This window comes from Prionailurus bengalensis, chromosome D3 (assembly GCF_016509475.1).
Source record: "Prionailurus bengalensis isolate Pbe53 chromosome D3, Fcat_Pben_1.1_paternal_pri, whole genome shotgun sequence".
In the NCBI taxonomy this organism is placed as follows: Eukaryota; Metazoa; Chordata; class Mammalia; order Carnivora; family Felidae; genus Prionailurus; species Prionailurus bengalensis.
The window spans coordinates 26,480,144-26,503,284 of record NC_057356.1 but is presented as its reverse complement, the minus strand read 5'-3'; the positions used below and the strand labels follow the sequence as shown (position 1 = coordinate 26,503,284).

Sequence of the window (23,141 nt, the reverse complement as noted above, 5' to 3'; positions counted from 1 at the left end):
AGGCTGTGTGTGTGACTGCAGGACACTAGAACATTCCCTGACGCATAGTTACTGCTCAGTGTGTTGGTTCTGCTTCCTTGTTCCAGTGAGATTTGGAGGCAGCTTATTAAAATATGTAAATATACCTAGATTTAGAAATAAATTATGGAGAACAGAGAATAAATATAAGATCAGAGGCAAAGTTAATCCGTAGACTTTTCTTCATTCAACCAGTATACGTCAGCCGCCAGTGCCAGGCATTGCTTGGATGAGCAAGACAAAGCCCTTGCTCCCCCTTGAGCTTCTATTCTGGTCGAGAGAAACAGACAATAAACAAGCAATAAATAACAGGAAATGTATCAGGAAGTAATAACTGCTATGCAGTGACTCAAAACAGACTCAGAACTGAATGTGATGTACTGTGACTTGGGGGCCACTTTACACTGATGGGTGAAAGACTGACTCTTTGAAAAGTGGGCATGTAAACTGAGATTTGATTGACAAGGAGGCTAGTCTTTTGGAGATGGGAGCAGGGGGAGGAGAGAAAGCATTTTAGGCTGAACGGGGCTAAGACATAGCCCCTCATGTGGTGGGAAAGAACTTGGCATGTTTGAGGAACTGAAATTAGACCACCAAGGTGTGTTCATAGTGGATTAGAGGAGTGGGGTAGTGTGAGATAAGATGAGGTTGAGGAGGGAGATGGGGTTGGAGGCCAGAGTAACAAATTCATATTTTATTCTAAAGCCCATGGAAAATTTAAGATGGGAGTGTTAACTGAATATTCTCTAAATATCAATTAACATTAAAGGGGTTGATAGGACAGACCTTCTGCATCTTTACTGAGTTTTTAAATTATTTTTTTAAGTTTATTTATTTATTTTGAGAGGGAGAGAGAGCACGAGCAGGGGAGAGGCAGAGAGAGAGAATCCCAAGCTATCAGCACAGAGCCAGACTCAGGGCTTGAACTCATGTACCCATGAGATCATGACCTGAGCTGAAATGGAGTTGGACACTTAACTGAGTGAGCCACCCCAGTGCCCCTCTTTACTGATTTTAGATCTAGTTGTTCTATCAGTTGCTGAGAGAAGGGTGATAAAAATATCCCAACTCTGTAGAATTGTCTATTCTTTTTCTCGTCATTTTTAAAATGTATTTTGAAGCTCTGTTATTAGGTGCATATGTGTTTATGATGTTATGTGTTTTCCTATGAAATGTCCCTCCTCATTGTCGGTCATAGTCTTGGTCTTATAGACGACTTCACTGGATATTAATGTAGCCATTCAGTCTCTTTATGCTTCCTGTTTTCATGATACATCTTTCCCCTTCTACTTCCAACCAGTGTTTTTATATATTAAGTGTGTTTCATTGAGACAAATATAAAAATATCTTGCTCAGCACCCCCTCCCCCATTTCTGACAATCTGTATTTTAATGGAGTAATTTTAGATATTTTGTTTATCCTTTGTAGAGTTTGCTGACTTTCTTGAAATCTGTAAATTTATTATCTTTCATCAAATCTGGTAAAATTTGGACCATTACTCTTAAAGCATTTTTTTTACGTAGTCTCCATGCCCAGGGCAGAGCCCAACATGGGGTTTGAACTCACAACCCTAAGATCAAGACCTGAGCTGAGCTCAAGAGCCGGATGCTTGGGGTGCTTGGGTGGCTCAACTGGTTGAGCGTCCGACTTCGGCTTAGGTCACGATCTCACAGTCTGTGAGTTCGAGCCCCTCGTCGCGCTCTGTGCCAACAGCTTGGACCCTGGAGCCTGCTTCGGATTCTGTGTCTCCCTCTCTCTCTGCCCCTCCCCTGCTTGCACTCTGTCTCTCTCTCTGTCTCTCTGTCTCTCTCTCTCTCTCTCTCTCAAAAATAAATAAACATTAACAAAAGAAGTTGGATGCTTAACTGACTGTGCTACCCTGGCACCCCTTAAAGCATTTTTCTACCTCAATCTCTCTTTCCCCTCTTTCTGGGATTCCAACTATATGTGTATTTGATTTTTGGATATTATACTGAATATCACTGCTGCCCTATTCAGTGTCTTTCCCCAAATAGTTTTTCTTTCTGTGGGGGTAATTTCTATGGATCTTTCTTCAAATTCATCGACTCTTTTGGCATCTCTGTTATGTCCATCCATTGAAGGTTTTATTTCAAATGTGTTTTTTAGTCTTAAAATTGCCATTTGGTTTTGCCCATAGTTAATATGTTTCTTCTGCTATTTCCTATCTTTTTATTCATTTTATGTATATTTTCTGTTACGTCTTTGCAGTATAGTTATAAAGCTGCATCAAATCCTTGTCTGATAATTCCGACACCAGAGTAATCTCAGAATGGTCTTCATTTATGGTCTGTTCTCTTAGAGTGTGTGGGCCACATTTTCCTGTTTCTTGGTATGTAGAATAATTTGTTTTCTTATTTTTATTTTACTTTCTTTATTTTAGAGAGAGAGAGAGAGAGAGAGAGAGAGAGAGCGAGCATTGAGTTGGGGAGAGGGGCAGAGGGAAAGAGAGAGAGAATCCTAAGCAGACTCTACACCCAGCGTGGAGCCCACCATGGGGCTCGATCCCCCAACCCTCGGATCATGACCTGAGCCAAAATCAATAGTCACTCAACTGACTGAGCCACCCAGGTGCCCCGATGTGTAGGATAGTTTTGGATTGTGTTTTGTACATTGGGATTAATATATTATAGATATGTACTCTAAATTCTGTATGCTTCTTGAAAGGGTAGTGATTTTTTGTTTTAGCAATTAACTTGAACTCAGTTTTCAAAAGCTCTGTCTTATGAGTAACAGCCGAATCTTGTCCAATTCTTGTAGCCTTATCTGGACTGCTTTGGATCTGCTATGCTCGCAGGTCATTATAGGGTCCAACAGAGATCTTGGCAGAATTTTCACACACAGAATTTTGGAGCTCCCTCTCTCTTGCTGTTTATTTTCGAGAATATCCTCTCCTACTTGCCAGCTTCTGTTTGGTGCTCCTTCCCGGTTATGTTTGTACTTCTGATCCCTCACGAAGGTGAGCGTATAGTATAGTATAGAATGTATAGTTGTTGCAGAAGCCATCAGTGGCTTTACAAGGCCATCTCAACGAAATGGTAGTAAGAAAGTGGAGCTGGGGACCAGAAGTTGCTTGCCCTTAGGGTTCTGGTTATTGAGGCTGCGTGTTCAGCTGTGAACTTTGTAAGCACCCAGGCAGAACGGGACCACACGATCAGTGAACGTTCGTCATCGATGACCACCACACTTCTTGCCTGCGCAAGGGGAGACTTTTCACCTTGAACTCAGGTCTCTGCCTGCTCAGGTTACCTGGTCAACCTAACTGCCCCAGTTAGAGGTGTGGCATTTTCCATGCATAGGCTACAATAAGATCATCCTGGCTAGATTGACAGATAGTTGACTGCATGTTCTCTAGTTAGTGGTCCTCCTGATAATAGAAAGTGAATTTTGAATTACAGCCACAGACACTTGAGGCTCTTACTTTGCCTACTGAGAGTTACCTTTTCTGTTGTTCAGGTTGGGAGTTCATGAGCTACAAGGCTCTTAATAAAGCTAGTATTGTGGTTCAGCATATCATTTGCCCGAGAAACAAGAATGTTCCATGTGGTCGGATTGCTACAGTTCGTGGAAAACTTCCCATGGCATCAGCATTTGTTTAAACAGGTGTCAACTTGCTTTTGAGGCCCCCAGGAACATAGACTTATATTTCATTACATTTGTTATCTAGGATAATAATTCCATGAAGGCTTATAATTTCTTGAGTTCATTTACTTGTTTAGGCAGAAACGTTTCCATGAACCTCTTCTATCCCAGAATTCTGTACCGACCTACGGACCTACCTAATATTAAAACAACAAAAGTAATCAACCAGGCCAGATCCTCTGTTTGTTTTCTGACTCTACTTCGGATTTTGGTGTCTGGTTTCTGTTGCCTCACAGCTGCCATATTTGCATCCAGCATGGTATTTGAACTCCTTAGACTTGTTTTTCTGAATTGACTCACAGTCGTTAAGCCCGGATTCTTTGGCTACGCCAGCATTGCTGGGTTGCTGCTTCATTCGAGCAGTCTTTTCTGGTTGGGTGGGGTATAGCCTACCCCAGTCCGCCTGCCTTCAAGGGAGACTTCATTGTCTGTTCCAACAAGACTCCATTCTAAGCCCTGGCAGTCACAGACTTGTGAATCCCAGCCACCTCGTTGTAACACTGGTGGTATTTCAGGATAATAAGATGACCCCAGTCATTTCTCTGGGTGTCAACCAGCTGGCCCTCATCCGGGACCTCAGTATTTCACACACACACCCACTCCCTGCCAGCTGTGCCCTGTCTTTATCGGAAATTCTCCTAGGATTTACTGGTTTTGATTTCAAAATGATCTAACCCAGCCTATCCTGTAAAAAGGTAACTTTCATTTCTGTTCTGTCATCCCGGAATAAAGAACTCTCAGATACTGTGAAAAGTCCATGTAAACAACTGTCTGTCTGTTGAAAACGCTTTGTTCCCAAAAGTAAGTCATACGTAGCAATTAATGATTATATTGAAGATCTTTGCTGCAGTCTTCCTGCTAACTCCGTATTTCATTTGTGCTCTCGTTCTCCTGTCTTTTGGATTAACAGTATTTCTGTAAATAAATAAAAGCAACTCCTCTGATGCAGGAGCTTCTGTTATCAGATTGGAGTGATTGGGGCCATTTTCGACATAAGGCAAGTGTTTCTAAAGCATATTTTTATTATTTGGCTTATCCTCACCATTCCGATTAGCTTCCCTGTATAGACTGTTTGAAGGCACCTGTCTGTTAACACTTTATTGTGCGGCTGAAGCTCAAACCTGAAAAACCAATGCTTGCTTCTATGGGTCAATGCCTTTCTAAAACATTCAGTTGGTTTTTTTAAAAAAAATCTCTTTGCAGGAATCGTGACAATACATATATATATATTTTTTCTTTTGTTTTGTAATGCCGTAGCTGAGTGAGAACGACCCCCGTCATAAGTCTTAGAACTGAATTACAGCCAGATTTAAATGGGTTTTGCTCTGGAAAGGAGAATTGGCAAGGATGAATGGTCCCGGGCTGGTATATTGTAAGATAATTGTAGCCATGGCAATATTTGTTTCCTGATATTGTGCTTCTAAATTTAAGTGATGAGGTTCATCATAGGAAAAAACTCATTTGTATGTTTCAAGTTGCATTTAAATGATCCCAACTTCATTCTTCTAACATTAGAAGTGGTTGTTTCCGGTGGAGTAGCGGGTTCAGCAATTTGCCTTAATCTCCTGTGGAAGTGGTTTTTCCCAGGCAAGTAATATCTTTTAATAAAGCGAGTTTTCTGGGAAGACGTACCTAACCATGCTAACTTTGAAAAATCTAGATAAAAGAATACGAGAAGCTTGAGAATGAAGAAGACCGCCTTTGCAGGAGCCGGCAAATTTATGACAAGTACATCATGAAGGAGCTGCTGTCTTGTTCGCATGTAAGTCTTTCGTTGTGTCCTGTTCCTCCAGGATGGGTAGGAGACAGCTTGCAGAGTTCCCAGAGAGAAACCCAAATGGGAGGAAGAAGTTTAAAGATCGAACAGGAGTCCCTGGGGACGGGACCTGTCTCTTCTCTTCTGTCATTTGTGTCCTGGTAACCCTGATACAGAGCTGTTGCTTTGTCTCCTCCAAGTGTATTTCCGAAAGCAGATCTTTCATGGCGAAGAAGAACGAGGCAAATAACATTGACAGCTCCTTCAGATCAGCGGAAGAAAGGGCTGGTCTCAGTTCTAGACTTTCTAAAGGAAATTAAGCTTTATTGTTGTTAGTGTGGCTCTCCTTTAAATAATTAGGCTAATCAAATATTGATCAACATAAATTTTAAATGGTTTCTGTGGATTCATGAGGAAGAGCATAATTATTACATTAATTTTATTAATAGCTAAATAGACAGTGGAAATATCCCCCCCCACCAGTGTAAATCAGATAAATAATCCATCCAGTCATTGCGATAAACGAGGTTCCTAGGAAACTATTCCACCAGGAGTGAGTGGAATAATTAGTAATAAAAATTTATCACGTGGGCCGCCTGAGTGGTTCAGTCGGTTAAGCGTCTGACTTCGGCTCAGGTCATGATCCCGCTGTTGGTGAGTTCGAGCCCGGCGTCAGGCTCTGTGCTGATGGCTCAGAGCCGGGAGCCTGCTTCGGATTCTGTGTTCCCTTTCTCTCTGTCCCTCCCCCGCTCATACTGTCTCTCTGTCTCTCAAAAAATGAATAAATGTTATTATTATTTTTTTTAGCACGTAACGTCTCTGAGAGAGTTTTCTAAAGGAGTGGCCCCATGGTTCTGGCCTGCTGTGTCCAGTACAGGAGCCACAGGTGGCTGTGTAAACTCCATTAAAATCCAATGGAGTTAAAAAGTTAACTTCTCAGTTCCTCACGAGCTACATTTCAAGTGCTCAATAGCCACACGTGGCTGGTGGCTCCAGTATTGGACAGCACAGGTTCACACCATTGCCGCCATTACAGAAAGTTCCAGCGGACGGCACTGGCCAGGATCATGGTTTATTTTGGTGCCTCTGTATTTATTGTGCCATTCACCGTCTTAACTGACACGTGAATAACTGTGGCTAAAGGTGGCACCTCTTGTGGCATGCATTTCTTTTTGTTTTTTAGTGTTAATTTATTTATTTTGAGAGAGAGAGAGCATGCGCAAACAGGGGAGGGGCAGAGAGAGGGAGAGAGAGAGAGAGAGAGAGAATCCCGAGCAGCCTCTATGCTGTCAGCGCAAAGCCTGATATGGGGCTCGAACTCACAAACCACGGCATCATGACCCGAGCCCAAATCAAGAGCCAGTGGGCTTAACCAACTGAGCCACCCAGGCGCCACGTAGTAGACAGGAATCCTGAGCTGGAGCTAAACGGTTGATGCTCTGTGCCTTGCTACCTTGCCAGAGAATGGCTGAACCTTGGAAAATGCTGGATGTTCTGTGGGGATGCCTCAGAAATTAGTTGTCATGTAGCTCAGCAATTCAGCAGGTTTTTCGGCAGTATAAGGTGCATGTGAAGCTTTCCTTCTTAGGGTGCATTATTAAAGAAGATGTAATTGGAAGTTTGGGGGGAGAATAGACTGTGTACTTCTTGTTGGTGTAGGCTTTATTCTTCCAGAGCCAGTTCCCCTCTGCCATGGTCACGGCAAGACTTCCCTTAACCTCCAGCCCTCTACCGCCCTGGATTAGCTTTGTAGTCCTGACATTTAACTCTTAAGTGTATTTTCACACATTTGTTTGGTCTTATCTAGTAGAATTTGTATGTTCTCAGGACCCTTATTATTAGCTAATTAAGGGATATATATGCATTTAATAAAGTGATAGTAAGCTTCTTTACACTTTTTTTTTTTTACATCACAGTTAATCTTAAATTCTTGTGGGACTAGATATGTCGGTCAGGTGCCCCATGCTCATCATCCTTCTCAACACGGCGTCTAAGAATTCTAGAAGCTCAGAGGGACAAGCATCTGTTTGGATTGCCCATAAATATCCAACTGATTTCTAAAGAATGCATGTCAACATAACTACCATAGGTTCCTGCCTAATAATTGTGTTAAATTATATGTTGTGGTATTGTGTAACATAGGTTTATGTTTTATATTTGTGGAAAAAAAATAACTGTTTTCTGATTTTTTTTCTTAATAAAAAAGCCGTTCTCAAAGCAAGCTGTAGAACATGTACAAAGTCACCTATCCAAGAAACAAGTGACATCCACTCTTTTCCAGGTAAGGCAAAAGTACTTCAAAATACATACAGCTGACCCTTGAACTACATAGGGAATAGGGGCGCTGACCCCCCCTGTAGTCGAAAATCCACTTATAACGTTTGATTCCCACCCCCAAACTTTACTGATGACCTGTTATTGACCAGGAGTCTTACTGGTCACATAAACAGTTGATTAACACCTACTTTGTATGTTATATATGTTCTATTCTGTATTTTTACAATAAGCTAGAGAAAAGAAAACATTAAGAAAATTATAAGGAAATGCATTTACAATATTGTACTGTAAGAAATCAAGGTATAAGTGGACTTGTGTGGTTCAGACTCCTGTTATACAAGGGTCCCCTGCAGATTGTTCTCTGTAAAGGGACGTGCACTGCACAAATGAGCCAGGAGCCCTTAATCTTGGTCTAGCCATGAATTTGCTCAGAGACCATGGGATAGCACCTGCCCGCAGTGCCCCAGCCTCCGTATGTGCAAAATGAGGAGAGGGATTAACTCTTCCCCATGGTTGTCCTCATCTCTATGATTATGTGAGGTAGAAAGTCAATGAGTAAAATAGCTAATTACAAAAAACCCATTTACTCCATGGATGCATTAGCTTTTAGTCTTTAAAACTCAGTATCGATGCTGACTAGCAACACTTATTAATTAACAAAATGTGCTGTGTAACTTCCAGAGACCAGTGCAGCATGAAAGACATGGGCCCCTTGGTCAGAAATTAAGAATTTCAAGATGGCGATAGAAGGGCCCCAAACCAAGCAGTGGGCCCTTTTGGGTGCCAGCCCTATGGGGCTGCATGGGTCACACACCCGGAAAACCAACTCTGGTCACCCGGGAAGCCTCTGTGACTTTCCAGGAACCATGCCAGGCCGTAAGGATTCGGTGGCAAACAGGACAGACCTGTCCTTACCTTCCTGGAACTCGCAGTTGAATAGTGCAGATAACTGTTAAGTAAACAGTCACGGTGATGAATCTGTTATTGAAAACGGGGCAAGCACTGACAAGGGCAAGTGGAAGAGTGGGAACTCCCACCAGTCCGAGCCTCATCAGTTTGTGTTACGGGTTCCTATTTACGCAGTGTGGAATTTCTTTTCCATCCTTTCCAGCCCTACATAGAAGAAATTTGTGAAAGTCTCCGAGGCAACATTTTCCAAAAATTTATGGAAAGGTATGAAACTTCACATATATGTGACATTTCTGGGGGGGATACTTGCTAGAACATTATTTTAACACATTAATATATATATAAAATCTTGTACAGGTGTATCTCCTTTTACCCAGGGAGCTCTGTCCTTATTAAAATGTGTGCTGGTTTGTTCATTTGACAAGTACTTGACTGAGCACGTACTATGCACCAGGCTTAGCCTTAGACTGTTACCTCAGTAGTTTAAAGTATTATTTAGGATTCACGTATCTTAATGTCTCTTCATTTTGAATCTCTTTAGCTTCAAAATGGTCTAAAGTTTAAATAGACTCTGGAACCACAACATTAAAAGTAGCTTATTGGGACACCTTTGCTAATGCAAGCCCTGTTCTGTTAACCTCATTCCTTGGTTTGCACTTTGAGATCCTGCCCCCGAAAGTGGATCAGGCCTGCACTTGATTCCTCATGTAATGGAACTGAAGGGTCCAGGCAGACGTCTGTGCTCATATACGTTATTGCGATCCCTGCTAAATACGTTCCCTTTGAGTGGCTCAGACTATACGTGTGTGCTTGTCCTATAAAACCCTGAACGCATTCGGTGCTGCCTGCAAAAGTGCCCTTTCAGGCACCCAGCAGTCGGGCAAACATCAGGATTTCGAGTATTCCTCTGTGAACAGGCACCGCTGGAATTGGGGCTTTTCTGAAACCGAATCTGCATTCGCACAGACTGTGCTCCTCTCCACAGACTCGGCTAATTTCTCGACAAGCGACATGATGATTGTGTCTCGGTGCTGGAGCAGCCCCGCAGCTGTTCCATAATTGCCCTTTAAAAACAAATGCTTCTTCACGGCGGTTTTTTGCTCCCCCCTCCCCATAGTCTCTGAACTAAAGTAATTAAACAAAACAAAACAAAACAAAAAACGTGGTGGTGTGATTCCACTAGAGTTCAAGAGACAATTTTATCCTGGAGTAGAGTCAGTACTTGGGGGAAGCGAATATGCATACAAATGATTATTACACTTCTCTGAGCAGGAGCAGAGACTTTGCCATAAAGCAGTAGTTTATTCCGAGGGGCTAGGCTGGCTGGGTTTCAGCGGGAGGCCTGCCCGCGCTGTCTCCATCTCCGTTGGTTCGAAAATCTGACCTGTCCAACTCTTGGGTCAGCTGAGAGCTTTTACGTGATCATTGGGGCAGAGGGGAAAAACAGGGATGGGCATAAAACTTGGAGGGGGGGCGTCCTGTAGCTCTTTGCTGTTAGGTTCTTTCATGAGCCACCAGGCCAGCCTGCCTGTCACTTTTCTCCCCGCTGGTCAAGCCTTTGGCTCTTAGTGCCCCCCACACACACCAGCTGTTTGCATTTACACACACGTGCGCACGCGCGCGCGCACACACACGCACACACACACACACCAGCTGTTTGCGCTTTAGGCCAGCACGTGTACTGGATTTTCTGAAATCATCTTTTCTGAAACTATTCACCGTATCATGTAAATGCTTTTTAAAAGCGAATTTCTTCATTTTTACACTGTCCTGGGTTCTTTTTCTGTGACCACAGTCTCAAATGAGAATTTAAAAACTCCGTTGTCAGACCTAGAGTTTCGTGTTTGGGTTTTGAAAAGCGTGGGCACTCCATAAATAGAACGTTGTAGCCTTCGGCCTCGGCGGGACTGGCCACACTCCCCCAGGGTCTCACGGTGAAGGCGGTCTCTCAAGGGCCTGCACTGCAGCCTGGTAATAATGAGGAAATCTTCAGCAGTGCCTTGGCCGGTCTGTGCCTTCACTAGAAGCAGGCAGGGCCCCGGGGCTAAGTTCCAGGCGGGGCTGACTCTGGGATGTGAGCTTCCGTCAGGCAGTGAACTTCAATTTCCCAGCAGTCTTAAGCCCGAGTCACAGATTGGGGTTAAAAATGCTTACCCTACACCCTGCCCGCACTGCACCCCGGTTGTTTTTGTATCTTTAACCTCTGCTCTTCCCTCTGGGGTGGCCATATGTCATCTGCAAGGGCGCTGGCTGTCAGGAGCCCTCTGTTGCCCAGGCCCTGCTCTGTCCTCAGCCCTAGTTCCTCTTCTGTCAGGAAGTGCCCAATTCCAGCTTTAGGTATTGACCAAAAATAGCACTCAGAGAACCTCCATGGGCACATGACTGACCCCGGACACCCTGGGGGCTATCTGTACTTCCTAAAGAAGAGCTTGTTACAGCAAACCCATACCTCAAGGGCAAAATGTGAGTTTGAGGGTGTTCCTTTTTTTGGGGGGGGGTGTGTTCTTTTAGGGCAGGGTATGTGTTGGGATTTGGTTCCCTCTTCTCTTGGTCAGAAGGATGGTTCTCTCCCAGGTTGTTAATCTTCCCCAGCTAGTTCGCAAGTTTGTAAATCTTGTAAATTTTGTAAATCTCCAGATCACCAGCCCCTGTTGCCAGCTCTGAGCTCGAGAATCCATGAGGGAAGGGAGTAGGAGCTGGGCCAACACACCAAGTGAATTTCAAAGGCACGGCCATGGTGTAAGCATAGAGAGCACTCCAGTGTGTGTTTGCTGGTTGGACTCATCATGCCTTAAAAAAACCAAAACGTTTGAAATAACTTTCAGAAACTCTCCAAATATAATTTGACTAACCCCACAGAGATGATAGGGAGATCAGTGAAACACTCTGTAAGCTTCATTTTAGATTCATTGACAAAAGATGCCTCAGAATTGTAAAGAGTTCTTCTGCTTTTGATTTTCAACGTGATTATATTAGCCTCAGCAATATTTTTAAAAGATCCTAAGAAGGCATATTAAATGAAACCCCCAGGAAACTGGGATATTTAGATGCCTTAAGGCATTCTGTTACAGTGCTGATAATTCCTGTACCGTGCATTTCATAAGTACTCTCTCCCTCCCCCCACCTCTCCCTTTCTCTCTCTGTCTCATTCATTCATTCATTCATTCATGCATTCAAAGAACCCTGGATACTGTGCCTGTGTAAGGAATTGTGCCAGGGGCTATGTGAAATCCAGCAGTCACCAAGAATATTCTTTGCCTTTGAGGAGCTTTCAATCAAGAACGCAATTCTTTTGAAAAAATGTTTTAAAACACACCCCTTAGACGGTGTTGCTCATTGATTAATGAAAATCATGTCTGTATTAAAATAGGTGTGGGGATAGGTATTTTTCTTACTTCCTAGAAGAAAAATCTATTCACGCAGTTGAGTAAATTGTGGGAGCAAATCGGCTCAGTAGGACTTGGCACATCTTGCGATTCTAGCCTCAGGGGCTTTTTCTCCTACAGCATTTGTGTCTTGGAGCAACAGTGCTGGGTCTGGGTTCAGGTCTGGCCCCACCACTCCTCTCACTGTGTGACCTTGGCCACGCCTGGGTCTCCTCTGCTGCGGAATGGGCATCTTCATCGACCAGGGCCTTGCACATGAAAAGCCCCATGGGGTGTCTGCTGTTCTTAGAATTCTTTACAAATACTAATTTTCTTGTCGCTTAGAGCGGCATGGTCCGGTATGGTAGCCACTAGCCACGTGTGACTCCTGAGCACTTGAAATGACCGGTGTGACGAGTGTGAATGAAGATGGGCTCCAAGTGCAAAATACACACTTAAGTTTCAAAACCAAATGTAGGAACTAGGTTGTAGAATGCCTCGCTACTAATTTTATACCAATTACGTGTTGAAATGATAGTTTTTTTGCTGTACTGGGGTTCAGGAAAGTAACAGTATTCAGATTAAACTACCAGCGTGGCTCACATTAGGCCTTCTCTTGGACGGTGCCAATTCAGATAGAGACGCAGTAACCACAGTTTAAGGGGAACACGCTGTCTTTCACCTGAATCGTAAAATAAAGCCGCAAATCCTGGGGAATGCTTTGCGAGAAACATGTTGAAGAAAACATGCCTCTGGTCAAGAAGCAACACAGGTGTTCCGTCCGAGGTTGTCTGTTAACATTGCCCGGTCAACCCGACTCCTGTGACACGTGACTCTTCAGTGACCATTATTATATTCTTTTTTTAGTGACAAGTTCACCCGATTTTGCCAGTGGAAAAACGTAGAATTAAACATCCATGTGAGTATCCTCTTAATTCTCACCCCCCCTTTTTTTTTTAAATAAAAACTTCCTCTGGCTTAACTTCGTGAGAAAATACTTTATCCCGGAGCACACTCCCACGGGTAATGCGCCACTAACAGATGTCTCCCTTACAGCTTTAACGTAAGAAGAATTCATCCCCCCGTACCCGGTTTCGTAAACAGTTCGAGGTTTAATTCTCTTTTTTCCCATTCATATAAGGATGTGTTTATTTAGTTAAGAAAGGGTATTTTAAGCAGTGACTGACCCACAGAAATAGTAGTAAAAAATACAAGTCTCCTACAGAATGTGCTTCCCACATGCTCTTGTCTTTCGGCATCCTGGTAAAGACTCTCTTCTCTTTCTTATTATTAGGTCTAATCTTGTCATAAGAATGATGGCATCTCTTATTAGCCCAAGGTTTCAACTCCTTTTTTTAAAATTTATTATTTTTTTAAAATATTTTTGAGAGTGAGAAAAGCAGCCCTCAGAAACCGGCTACTTTCTAACACACATTTCCCGAAAGGCTCATCTGCTTCCAGCTTTCAACCTCAAGTTCTGGGGCATGCCCCCTGCTTCACTTTTAGAACCCTCCTTTTTTTTTTTTAATTTTTTTAATGTTTGTTTATTTATTATTTATTTAGTTTTTGAGAAAGAGAGCGCGAGCGGGGGAGGGACAGAGAGAAAGGCAGACACAGAATCCGAAGCAGGCTCCAGACTCCGAGCCGTCAGCACAGAGCCTGACGCGGGGCTTGAACTCACAAACCCGAAGATCGTGACCTGAGCCATAGTCAGACGCTAAATCAGCTGAGCCACCCAGGTGCCCCATACCCTCGTTTCTCGATACAGCATCTTTTACCTTCCCCTTCGTGTCCATTTGTAAGAAAAAGAAATCATCAACTGGATTTTTTTTTTTAACTTGAGGATACCATTGGGAGAAGCAGTTGTGTGTGTGTGTGTGTGTGTGTGTGTGTGTGTGTGTGGTTTTTTTTTTTTTTTAATTCTTCTTCTTTTTTTTTTTTTTTTTTTAAACTTCCCCTTTCTTTCACAGTTCCTGGCAGGATTGTAGAAACAAGAGGGAAATCACACATTTTTCAAAAATATCCTCTGTATTTGCCATAGAGCTTTCTCACGCTTCTGCTCCTTCAGCAGACCCCGGGTGCTCATGTCCTGCTGTCTGTCCCCTGAGCATCAGATGTGAGGCCTGTGGGCCCAGTTAGCTGTGGCTGCAAATGTGTTTCAAGGGCTGTGTGGGGGGAACCCTTCAGGAACCTGACCCTTAACTTGCCAGCATGCATAAGCTACTAAGGTGTTTGCTCTTTTCCGACTGCCCCTTTAGACATCGGGCTCACTGTCTGCCTTTGTACCATTGAAGACTGTTAAAGCTACTTGGGAGGTGGGGCATTGCTGAGATCCTGACACAAGGAAAGGGCTTATGAATGAAGCCTCTTTATACACTTTCCTCCTACTTCGGGTCTTGTTTCATGCTCACATGCCCAGCATGAGTCCTAGCGATTCCCTGACGTTACCGATAAAAAATTCACATGGCCGGCACCCGCCGAGTTTTCTCATCATATGGCCCGCTATTAGGAAAACATAGATGCCCTCGATGTAGACTTATTTTTTTTTACCATGACAGTTCCTGGAATTGCTGAGCTGTTCCCACACTTCCGGCTTCAGAGTAGCTGAGGTGGCTTTTCATTTGGACTAGAAATTTCACACTCCCCTGTCTTCGGGGCATACGGCTTACGACCTAAAACGCAGGAGAGCGGAAAAACAATCTGACTCGGCTCCCACTCTGTCCTCGTCCCACTCGCCTCCCTTTTGTGCGCTTTGAGGGTGGAGCACATGGGGGTTCTAGAACGTCTTGCAGCCTTGCCCATCTCGTCTTGCAGTCCGGGGAATCAGTCGCAGAAAGGGCGGATCCCGCTGTCAGAATTGCTCTTTTGGTAACTGTGTGTTGCATGAAAATAACAGCATGATTTTAATGCAGTTCTGTGTTTTCGTATCGTGTTTTGAATTCACAGTTGACCATGAATGATTTCAGCGTGCATAGAATCATTGGACGAGGAGGATTTGGTGAAGTGTATGGTTGCAGGAAAGCAGACACTGGAAAAATGTAAGCTTTCTATGGGTTCTGTGCTTGCGTCAAAAGAAAACACCTGCATAGATTTGTGGAGGCCCCCGATCTCACTCCTGAAGTAACTTAACCTCAGAAAGAAAAGGGCTGTTTTTTGTGAGGCATCGGAAATGGGAACAGTTGGCTGGAACTTCCATCACGTAGGGTGAAATGGGAAGTTAGCCAGTGACTATGTGTCATGAGCCCCTATCACTCAGGCCGTGGGTGAAGCAGTCTGGGACCTAGAAGTGACCAAGAAGGGGCGTTCTGTGCCGCCTCCCGGGCCAATCCGGTTGCAAAGAATTCTCTGCTTTGCAGAGGAGAGAACTTTTCTTCTAGACAGTGACCCCCCGTGATTTAGCACATACGCTTTTCGGTGGTAACATCCCAGGAGATGTCGGTTCCCGTAGTTGGGTAGCTCGAGCCCTGGCGAACAGGATGCCCTCCTAGGAGGGCCATGATCATGGGTCTCCATGACTGCGTCGGCCGCTGATCGTACAGGTGGTTGCTGTGAGGCAGTTAACATGCACGTGTGCCGGGTGTGAGGCTCTTCCGGAAAGTGAATGGTGGAGTTCTTAAGTGGTGCGGGTGTTGGGGGGGGGGGGGGCTAGTTTTTAGAAGCAGTTTGTTTACGTGAGCATATATCCAAAAGCAAAAGACAGTGGGAAAATACAGTTTGATAGGCCCAGAACCACCAGTTTGATCGAGTGACAGGCCTTTTAGAATAACAGCAAAGTGGAATAGTCTGTGCGGCTTGGTCTGAGTTGGTGTGAGAGGAGTAATTGGGGTCAGCGAATTCAGTGTCCTTCTCCCCCCACCACCGGGTCATCACTCAGCTTCTGCTCGGGTCCTCCCCGTGATTGGGCACTGACGGCCTGGCCAGGTGGCCCTCTTAGTTTCAGACAGGTCCAGTAACTGGCACGATCTTTAGTAGGTGGGGGCTGGAATTCACCTTCACTAACTTACACCCACTGGTCTTCCTGTTTTGGGGCCCTGCGTGGGATGAACCCAGTGTCTGGCACTCGGGCCTCTGAAGTCTGGTGCCCTGCTGAGACAGGATGGCCTGGTGATCCAGAGTGGGGGCCCTGGCGTCCCATGGCCGGGTCAGACCCGGCTTCCGCTTTCCGGCCGGCACGAGGTTTGTGCCTTCTCTCGGCCTCTGCACCCAAGTCTGTAGGGTGGGGAAAATACTTCCCGGTTGTGAGAATTGAACGGGATGGTACATCGTAAAGCCTGCAGATAACTGCCTGTTCCATAGTCCGTATTAGCGAACAGTCCTCTGCGGCCCCGTCTCTCGTCCCGATTCTGTACTCCCGCGGTGGACTTTGACGCTAAGTGTCGCTCTTCCTTTGGCGCTTACTCCGCTTCACCAAATGTGTTCGCTTTCCTTCCTCACGGCCCAGGTGTTTGGGAGATCTGCTAATCTGCCACATGATGTGCAAGTCAATAATGTCACCGTGTGTCCCTGCATTACGTTGGTTATTTCACGCAATTCTCTGTGTCTGGAAAACTGTCTTCCACTTTCTAGAACAAGGGTAGACACTTACCGGGGAGTCCCACAGCTAGGAAGCTGCCAGGCTCAGTCCCTGTGGATCCTGGAGCCCATCTGTGAACTGCCACCCACCTCGCTCAGAAGCCAGTGGCAGCCAACTGGCTTAACCCAGGGGCTCAAGGCCCATGTGTGCCAGCTTCTCTGGTCTGCAGTTTGAACGTTCTTCCAAACGCCAGCCTGGTAGGGGCTAGTGATAGAAGCAGTAGGACACAGTTTGAAAATTCATCATAGAACTTGAATGAAGAAGACGTTACTTCATATGTTCTCATGTGTAATCCCTTAACTAAGCAAATTAACGTCTCCATCAGTGGATTTGTTATAAAGAGCTCCTGGGAGAGTCGATAAAATTACCAAATTTGGGGGCGGCTGGGTAGCTCGGTCGGTGGAGCATTGCCTCTTGATTTCGGCTCAGGTCACAATCCCAGAGTTGTGGGATCGAGCTCCATGTCAGGCTCCGGGCGGGACGTGGAACCTGCTTGACATTCTCAACCACTTTCTCTCTTTCCCCACCACCCGCTCTATGCTGCTCCTGTGCACGCACTCTCTCTCTCTCTCTCTAAAAAGAAAAGCAAATATCAAATTTGAACATCCCTCTCTCTTTTGCTAAGTCATAACATTGTGAGTTATGATCGGTTAGAAACAAGTGGATTTTCTGTGTCCCGTCACAGCCAGACAAACATCCACATTGTGTGCCGGGGCCTTGTAAAGTGGGACTTATAGTCACACACTGAGTTCTGAAGCCTCTGAGGCCCCTGTGAAAATGTCCTTTCAGCTTTCTGCTGTGCTGCTGACAAATCATCCTTCTTTCTTTAACCTGCGATTATAGACAATGCCAAATAGCATGTCTGCATTACCTTAAAAGAAGTTTGTTCCAAGGCTTCAAAAAGCTTAAGTTGTCAGCTCTTTCTTCTCCACCAACTTTTATATGAAAGTCTTACGGATTCTTTTTATTATTTGAAAATACGATAACTTCAATATCCAGATTAAAAACAAATCAGGGCTGCCTGGCGGGCTCAGTGAGTGGAGCATGTGACTCTTGATCTCCAGGTGGTCCATTCGAGCCCCACGCTGGCTGCAGAGATTACTTTAAAAAACTAAAAACAAACCAATCAAACAGCTATTTAGAACGTGCCTTTTTGAGCATGGGCAGTCCCTTTTCATTTTGTTGGTTGCCAGTGTTTGAGTCTTGCCCTCTGCACTCTTGCAAAATCTTGACCACTGCTGAAATCACAGTTCCTAAAAGCTAAATATTACGCATACTACTGCAACACACAGTAGCAACTAAACAGCAACAATATGTCCAAAGTTTTATTTTCACCAAATTTATTCACATCCGTCTACTTCAGGTTCTCATTTAACTGGAACTTCTATTTGTGTAATGGTATTAATATCTTAATTACTGCTTAATTTTTAAAGCTTTATTTTGATTTAAAAATTTTTAAAGAAACATTTTATTTTATTTTATTTATTTTATTTTATTTATTTTATTTTATTTTATTTTATTTTATTTTATTTTATTTTATTTTGTTTTTGAGAGAGAGTAAGTGCATGAGGGAGAAGCAGAGAGGGAGGGAGATCGAGAATCCCAAGCAGGCCCTGCACCCAGCATGGAGCCCAAAGCAGGGCTTGATCTCACAAACCATAAGATCATGACCTGAGCCAAAATCAAGAGGCCGATGGATGCTTAACCGACTGAGCCACCCTGGCGCCCCTGACACCTTTTTATTTCAAATTTTATTTTTGACACCTAATTTTAGGTTTACAGAAAGGGTTCAAAAACATACCCAGTATCTCTGTCTTACGTTACTATGGAACATTTGTCCTAACAAATGAACTAATATACATTATTATTCACTGAAGTTTCTACTTTTTTGGGGTTTTTTTACTTTACTTAAAAAAAAATTTTTTTTTAATGTTCATTTATCTGTGAGAGACAGAGAGAGAGCATGAGCAGGGGAGGGGCAGAGAGAGAGGGAGACACAGAATCTGAAACAGGCTCCGAGCTGTCAGCACAAGAGCCCGATGCGGGGCTCGAACCCACGAACTGTGAGCATAAGTCGGACGCTTAACCGTCTGAGCCACCCAGGTGCCCCTTTACTTTTTTACTTTACTCTTTACCCAATGGCCTTTTGTGTTAACCAGATCCCATGTTACATTTAAGTCCTCTCGTCCCCTTAGGCTCCTTTAGACTGTGTAGTTTCTTGGACTCTCCTTGTTTCTGATGGGCTGTGCTGCTTTGAGGACCCGTGGCCAGGTGTTTTGTATGATGTCTTCCAGTTTAGACATGCTTTCCTCCTGGTTATACTGGGGCTGTGGGCTTTTGGAAGGAAGACCCCAGTGGCAGAACACCATTCTCATCGCGTCCTATCATGGGTGCCCGTCGTCAACATGACTCCTCAATGTTGATGCTGACCTTGACCGCCTACTTGAGGTCGCGTTTGTCAGGCTTCTCCACCATAACGTCACTGTCCCCTCTCCTCCACACGGTCCTCTTGGAAAGGAGCTTACTGTGTGCCGCCCCCACCCAAGGAGTGAGGAGGGACGCTCCGTGTTGAAATGTTTTCTTAACGTGTGCAAAATTTAAAAAATACATTTTTTTATAAATATTTATTTTTTATAATTTTTTTCTTTTTTTTTTTTGCATGACAGTCAGCAAGTACCATTTTGCTTCTTTCAAACACTTCCCGAGTCTTTAGAAACTTTCCCCAGTATGACATGGATCGTTTAAAGCAGCTTGGATTCTTTCCAGCGCAGCTCTTTCAATAACATTTATGTTTCCAGGTACGCAATGAAATGCCTGGATAAGAAGAGGATCAAGATGAAACAAGGAGAAACATTAGCCTTAAATGAGAGGATTATGTTGTCTCTTGTGAGCACAGGGGTGAGTATTCCCTTGGAGCACTGCTTGCTCTGGTCTTTGCTGGTTGCTCGGTTTTCCATATCGAGACAATTTATTTAAAAGGCAGGCATTCTTTCCTGGCAAATTATGCAGCCAGCCAGTTTTCGGGCGAGTGAGCGTTTATAGCAGGGAAAAGCAGCACTAAGTTAATATAAATAGTGTAGAATCCGCATATTATCTCTGTTTAATTTGGGAGTTGGAAAAGTGCTAGCAACCATCATTATGCACACCCACGACGTCTCCCTTTAGTGGCTGTTTTATGACTTTCCTCTCTGCGGAACGTGGTTGCCGAGATGGCAGGAAATAATCGCGGCAACGGCAACGAAATCACTTGAGTCTAGTTAAGAACTGAGTGCGTGACGGAGGACTGACCCAGAGAAGCTGGAGTACAAGGAAAGTCGCTCTTGTCCTTTGTAAACAGATAGAGAGGAAGCATCTTGGGTTACTCAAGTCCGAATTGCACTTGGGGCTGTGTGCCATCAGGACAAGGTGGCTCTGTCTTTGCGGCCCTTGCTGCTTTTCACCTGCTGCCGTGGACTTCGGTCATTTCCATTTCCAAAACGGTGTTTCCACCTGTTGGACAGTTTATTTGTCCATCAGCCTAGCATTTTTAGCTCAGCCAGTGTCAAAAACTTCTGCCCCGTGACTTCTTGCAAAACAGGATCCCATTCTGGCCGTTTTTGCAGTGAATGGTATGAACCTTGGCGTTTCTGTATTTGAACAGATGGGTATGAAGACACCCAGAAAAACTCAGTGTCCCAGAAACCTGGGCAGTCCTGCGTGTGCCAGAGGGCCTGCCATCCAGCGTGCAGAGGGGGTCAGGGACTCAGGGTCTCCAAGGGAAGGCAGGAAATGAGGGTGGAGTGGCCAGACGCATGCTGAGTGCCTCCCCCTGTGAATTTAAAGCTAATCGCCAAGCCAAGAAGGTTTATATGCAGTGAGATATATTGGGGAGGGTGTGGCCTCCCAATAGCCTAGCTGGTTTCTAAACAGGCTCATTCTCACCTAAAGGATAAAGGAATCAGACTTTAATGGTGAATCAAAGAACCCTTTTCGACTAGTAAGCAAGGAACCCGACACCCGGAGGGGTTAATTTCCTTAGCCAGAGTCTATGGACCCTCTGACTAGTGTTCCTGTCTTACGATCACCTTCTAAGCTCTGTGTTTTTTGGTTAGCACCTATATTTAATGTATTGTGGTTTATGTTTTCCTGGGGTTCGTTTGAAGCAGTTTCAGAAAGGTTATGTGCTACCGAAGTAAAGGATTCTCATAATTTGGCTCAACCATAATAAAAAAAGAACACTGTGGCTATAAATAATCTCTAACTATGTGCCTCTGCCTCCTAACATCTGGACATTGAGCATTTCAAGTAAGAGTCGTGTTGGGTGCGTGACCGCGTTTGCACCTACTTGGAACCGAAGTTAAGCAGCTCACACACTGTTGGAATCAGTAAGAATGGCATTGGTTTCTAGTTTCTATTGGAAATGTCATCGCCTTAAATTTCAAACATGGGTGTGCCCTTACTGCAGATTTTAAGTGGTAATTAAAATATTAATTTTTCATGAGCCATCTCCACACCTTGCATGTTTATTCTCGAGAAGGCCTGTGGGGAAAACGTTGGGAGTGTTGAAGAAATATACATACAGTTTTCACATAGCATGTTTATAGTTACTTTTTTCAGGCGAGGGGGAATATGGTTATGTAGATGTATCGGTCATTCTTCACCCATCTTAACCCTCTACGGGAATAAATAAAAAATTGGTCTACTACTTTGAGCTAATTTAAAAGAATTATTTATATTTTTAATTCAAGTATCAAGCCTTTTTGTTTGGTTTCATTTTTTGGGAATTAGAGGTTGATGTTTTTTACTTATCAATACATAATTTAACCAAAAGTGCTGTAGCAACACTATTTGGAATTTTTTCCTTTTTTGCTAATCAAAGGCCACTTTTTCTGGTTCTTTAATCATCTTTAAGTTAAAATCACCTCACTAGGCTACACTTAAGATCAGCCTGTTGGCGTGGACTGGACTGCCGTCCCTCATTACAGTTTTCCTTTTATTGGGAGGGTTTTTTTTGTTTGTTTGCTTGTTTTTCCTTCCAATTTCAAGTTGAGTGTTTCTTCCCCCAACCTTTCAAAGAGACAGTGGCAGTACCATTCCCAGTTTGATTCTAGAGTAGTAAAAGGCTAATCTTTAGGATTAAGAACTAGGATAAGTATGTCCACAGGTGAGAATGTCCACAGCTGAGAAAGAACAGTCAGCACCTTCATTAAACAGTCACATAGTGTCCTCCCAAGTGTCATTCATTCCTTGAAACATGTTTCCGTGCCTAGATCATGCCAGGCATTCTCCTGCAGGATGGAGGGTCCCAAACTGTGACTTTGGTCCCTGCTCTTTTAGAGCTACACAGAATGAGGGAAGGTGGTAGTGTTCGCATGATCTCAGAAATGTATAAATAATCAGGACACCTCTAGAAGGGCTCAGGAGGCCCTTAGCAGGGAGGAGGCGACAAGGGATAGTCCTCAGAGGTCACAGGAGGTGTCAGTGCTTGTCTGGGTCCTGGGCGCTTCAGGAGGCTTTGCAGACTTTGGAGAAGGTCAACTGAGCTGGGGTCTCGAGTGGTGCGTGCATAGCCCCACATGAAGTTGGAGTGGAGAGGGAGACCGACAGGCCAGGCCAGCCTGTAAAGAGCTTTCTAGGCCAATACTGAGGATTTAAAAAAGGAAAAAAAATCTTTTAGCAATTGGAGACAAAGTGTTTTAAGCAGGAAGTTAACAGAAGACTCCTCCTGACTGCAAGGTGGAGAATTTTCTTGAAGAAATACTTCGTGCTGTATTTTATCACAGTTTTGCAGAGTTCCTGCAAAAATACAAGCTGTTTTGCTCGGTACCGGTAGGAAATCAAAGAAGACAGTTCCTTGCTGAGGGTCTACCTCTACGAGGCCCTTTAGTTCTTAGTGCCTTTAATTTGTAATCAAGGCAGAACATCTTAACCATAATGATGTTCACAACTGTATCAGCCCCATCGCCGAACTGCCATTTTTTCACACTGGTCGGTATTTGGTTCTTTGCATCTCGAGCTTCCCACGAGACCTGGTGTGGTATCTGCCCAGCACCTGAGAGGTGACGGATTGCAGTCAGCATACAGAAAACTGAATCGCATCCCTTTAACTGAGCTCTTACTTGACTTTGCCACAGAAGCCCAGCCTTTGTGAGCAGTGTAAGTAACATAGAACCCTGGAGAGGGTCAGGAGACTGGGGGTTGAAATCCTGGCTGGCTACCACATTTCTTTGTGACCTCAGGCAAGTCATTTCCCCTTTTTAGGGCCTTAGTTTCTTTATTTTAAAAATAAACACGCAGGACCAGGTGATTTTTTTTTTTTTAAAGAGCCCTTCCTGTTCAGAAAGCCTCTGATGCTAAATCTACAGTTCACGTCCCTTCTTGATAACATACGATCTTAAGTGAACCTATTTTGTTTGCCTTTTGGCATTTCCTCGGGGCTACCACTAGAAGGATCATATCCCATTGTGTTCAGAAATACCCCTTCGCAGGGTCCACCGTCCCCTTGGTGGAGTGAGTACAGATGCCCTCTGGAGCTGGGAAAGACTCTGGCCTCACTAAGTTCTGGGTCCACCCGCCTCTCTGCTCTACAGATGAATTGCTCATC

At 44.2% G+C, this 23,141-nt stretch overlaps 1 protein-coding gene across 3 annotated transcripts in view; it reads left to right on the top strand.

The window, feature by feature from the left end:
• Positions 1 to 23,141, top strand: part of GRK3 (G protein-coupled receptor kinase 3) — a 126,331-nt gene that overhangs the window by 66,356 nt on the left and 36,834 nt on the right. For all 3 annotated transcript variants that reach the window (XM_043558071.1, XM_043558074.1, XM_043558073.1), the window contains 6 exons: positions 5,339 to 5,440; positions 7,641 to 7,715; positions 8,823 to 8,884; positions 12,853 to 12,904; positions 14,932 to 15,023; positions 19,357 to 19,456. In XM_043558071.1, the coding sequence (XP_043414006.1) occupies positions 5,339 to 5,440; positions 7,641 to 7,715; positions 8,823 to 8,884; positions 12,853 to 12,904; positions 14,932 to 15,023; positions 19,357 to 19,456 (483 nt within the window). The remainder of the gene's footprint in view (positions 1 to 5,338; positions 5,441 to 7,640; positions 7,716 to 8,822; positions 8,885 to 12,852; positions 12,905 to 14,931; positions 15,024 to 19,356; positions 19,457 to 23,141) is intronic.